Source organism: Trichosurus vulpecula, chromosome 1, assembly GCF_011100635.1.
Source record: "Trichosurus vulpecula isolate mTriVul1 chromosome 1, mTriVul1.pri, whole genome shotgun sequence".
Taxonomy (NCBI): Eukaryota; Metazoa; Chordata; class Mammalia; order Diprotodontia; family Phalangeridae; genus Trichosurus; species Trichosurus vulpecula.
This window is the reverse complement of record NC_050573.1, coordinates 50,826,814-50,829,464: the sequence shown is the minus strand read 5'-3', so window position 1 is coordinate 50,829,464 and position 2,651 is coordinate 50,826,814. Positions and strand designations below refer to the sequence as shown.

General features: G+C 51.0%; 1 protein-coding gene across 1 annotated transcript; it reads right to left on the bottom strand.

The window, feature by feature from the left end:
* Positions 1-456: 456 nt before the first annotated feature.
* ACTL9 (actin like 9) lies at positions 457-1,899 on the bottom strand. The gene has a single exon (XM_036750536.1). The coding sequence runs from the start codon at positions 1,766-1,768 to the stop codon at positions 512-514; it is 1,257 nt and encodes a 418-aa protein (XP_036606431.1). The 5' UTR covers positions 1,769-1,899; the 3' UTR covers positions 457-511.
* Between the last annotated feature and the right edge of the window lie 752 nt (positions 1,900-2,651).

Sequence of the window (2,651 nt, the reverse complement as noted above, 5' to 3'; positions counted from 1 at the left end):
TTGCTCAAGACATCAAGTGTATATGCTGGCTAGAGGATCCCGAGGCTGTATTTCAAGACCCTGGCTGTCTCTTTTGCTTTGTTTTCCTTTCACTGAACACAGGTGACTAAACAGTGATCCTGAGATGGCTGTTTCCAGCCTTCAAGGCATCCTTGTGAACTCCAGAGGTCGGGAGCTCCTGGGTCCCTGAAGTTGAGGCCCTAAGAGCTTAAGTAATCTGCCCAAGGTCACACAGGGAGTAAGTAGCAGGGCCACGATTCAAACCCAGATCCTCTGAATCTGAATTCAGTGCCCTCTGCACTCTGCCAAGCTGCCTTTCTGAGACCGTGATTCTGAAGGTAGAGAGGAGAAGCAAGAAGAGGAGGCTATGAAGAGAGCAGAAAAGTCTGGGGATAGAGGCACTAGGCAACAGGAGTACGATATGAGAGGAGAGAGCAGGGGGCTTGGCTTTGGGTTCATACAGCTTCTTCCTTTATTGCTTCTTTGCTACCCACCCGCCTACTCGCCAGCATCAATAACACTTCCGATAGACAATGTATGGTCCTTGCTCCTCATACTGGGCCCGTTGGATCCAGCAGGATTGAAAAGCTCGGAGAGAAGCAAGGATGGAACCTCCAATCCACACGGAGTAGTTCCGCAGGGGCTGGGCAGACACAGCCATGCAAGTCTGGGGAGGTGCCCCATGGAGCAGCTCCTTGGTGAAGCGCTGCTCTAGCCCTGGAAAGAGGGAAGACCCACCACACAGCAGGACATTCTGGGAAACATCTTCACGGGCCTCACTGGGCACTTTCCTCAGGCTTTCCTTGGCCATGTCAGGGATTCCCAATGGTTCAAGTCCTGGCATCGCAGGGGGTTTGAAGAGCAGCTCAGGGCACTGGAAACGCTCTTTGCCGAGGCTGATGACCCGTCCATCAGGCAGCTGGAAGTTTTCTCTGCTGTCTTTCGTGGGCTGGTTCTGCTCCGCGATGAAGTCAGCAGCTACATAGCAGCATTGGTGTTTGATGCTTTCCACCAGGGAGGTGTCCCGTTCACCGAAGGGGTAGCCAGCACCCCGAAGCATCTCAGCCAGGTAGGCTGTCAGGTGGGCCCCAGCTAAATCCATCCGCTCAGTGGCATGAGGCAGGTTATAACCCTGATATACTGGGACAGTGTGAGTCACACCATGGCCCGTATCCACCACCAGCCCACTGACCAGCCCGTGGGCATAAACAGATAGCACTGACTGGTAGGCCACGTACATGCCTGGGGAGCGAAGAGACTCAAACACCACCTCCACTAGTTTTTCCCGGTTGGTGGTAGGGCTGAATGGTGGGTCAGAGAGAAGGAGGGCATGATCCTCGGGGGCCACTCCCAGATCATTATAGAAAATGTAGTGCCAAAGAGTCTCTACTGCCTCCCAGTCCACAATGATGCCATTCCTCAAGGGCCAGATCAGGCTGAGTCCTGGGCGTTCTCTTGCGCTCTCACCGATGAAGGTTGGCAGCTGAGGCTGGCTTGCTGTTGAAGCCTTCTCTGGCAAGCGGCCAAGCACAGTGGCCACAGTAGACATGGGCTTTGCCTGCCCAGCAAAGCCAGACTTGCAGGTCCCCGTTCCCATGTCGATGACCACAGCACCTGTCTTCTCTATGATCCCATCTCCCAGAACAAAGGGGACGTCTACATCCACGGGCAGGCTCACATCATCTAATATTGTGCTGGCCTGGGGATGTCCTTTGTGGAGACTGGGGGAGTGACTGACAGTCTGGGAGTCATCTAAGTGCAAGTCCATGGCTAATGAGACTCAGCAAGTAGAAACAGGGGCCAGTGCCACCTCCCTAATATTCAACAACCAAGCCAGGACTGGGACAGTGGCTGGGCTTATCTAGGCTGGAGCTGGAGGAGACCAGGCCAAAGCTGAGGGAGACTAAGAAGGAGGGAATTAAGGAAGATTTTCATAATATTGCTGAATTATGACATCATGCTCCCCCACCCCTCCCCCACTTCTCTCTCTTCACAATGGGCAGGGCCACCTTTACCTTTTCCCCCTCCTAGGTGAACTTTGCAAACTGTGGGTCTCTTCCTGTGACATCTCAGCACCAAGCAGCTGCCAGTCAAAAGTTAATGACCCTGGCAATGACATTGTTGGGGGAAGTGATGCGGTATGATGTATTGTCTAGGTACTGTCCGGGTCCCATCTTTTGCAACTTAACTACCCATATGACTTTAGGCAAGCCACACTTTTGGCAAGGTTTCCTCTCTGGCCTCAGCTTCTTCCTCTATAAAATGAGAGAGTTGGATTAGATGGCCTCTAAGATCCCTTTCAGGTCTAAAACTATGATCCTAGGATTTGGGGTATGCTTGGAAGAGAACAGATTATGGCTCACCCACTACCATCACAAAACTAATGAGTGTTGGTGCTCTGGTCAAATACAGGCAAACCTCGTGTTCCACTTTATTGCTCTTCACAGATATTGAATTATCTTTTTTTTTCTTTTACAAATTGAAGGTTTGTGGCACCCCTGCATTGAACAAGTCTATCGGCGCCATTTTGGTAATTCTAACAATATTTAAACTTTATTACCATTATTATTATTATATCTGTCATGGTGATCTGTGCTCAGTGATCTTTGGTGTTATTTTTGCAATTACTTTGGGGTGCTACAAACCATGCC

Coding starts and splice junctions, on each gene's coding strand:
- ACTL9 (XM_036750536.1), bottom strand. CDS start 1,768: ATGGACTTGCACTTAGATGACTCCCAGACTGTCAGTCACTCCCCCAGT.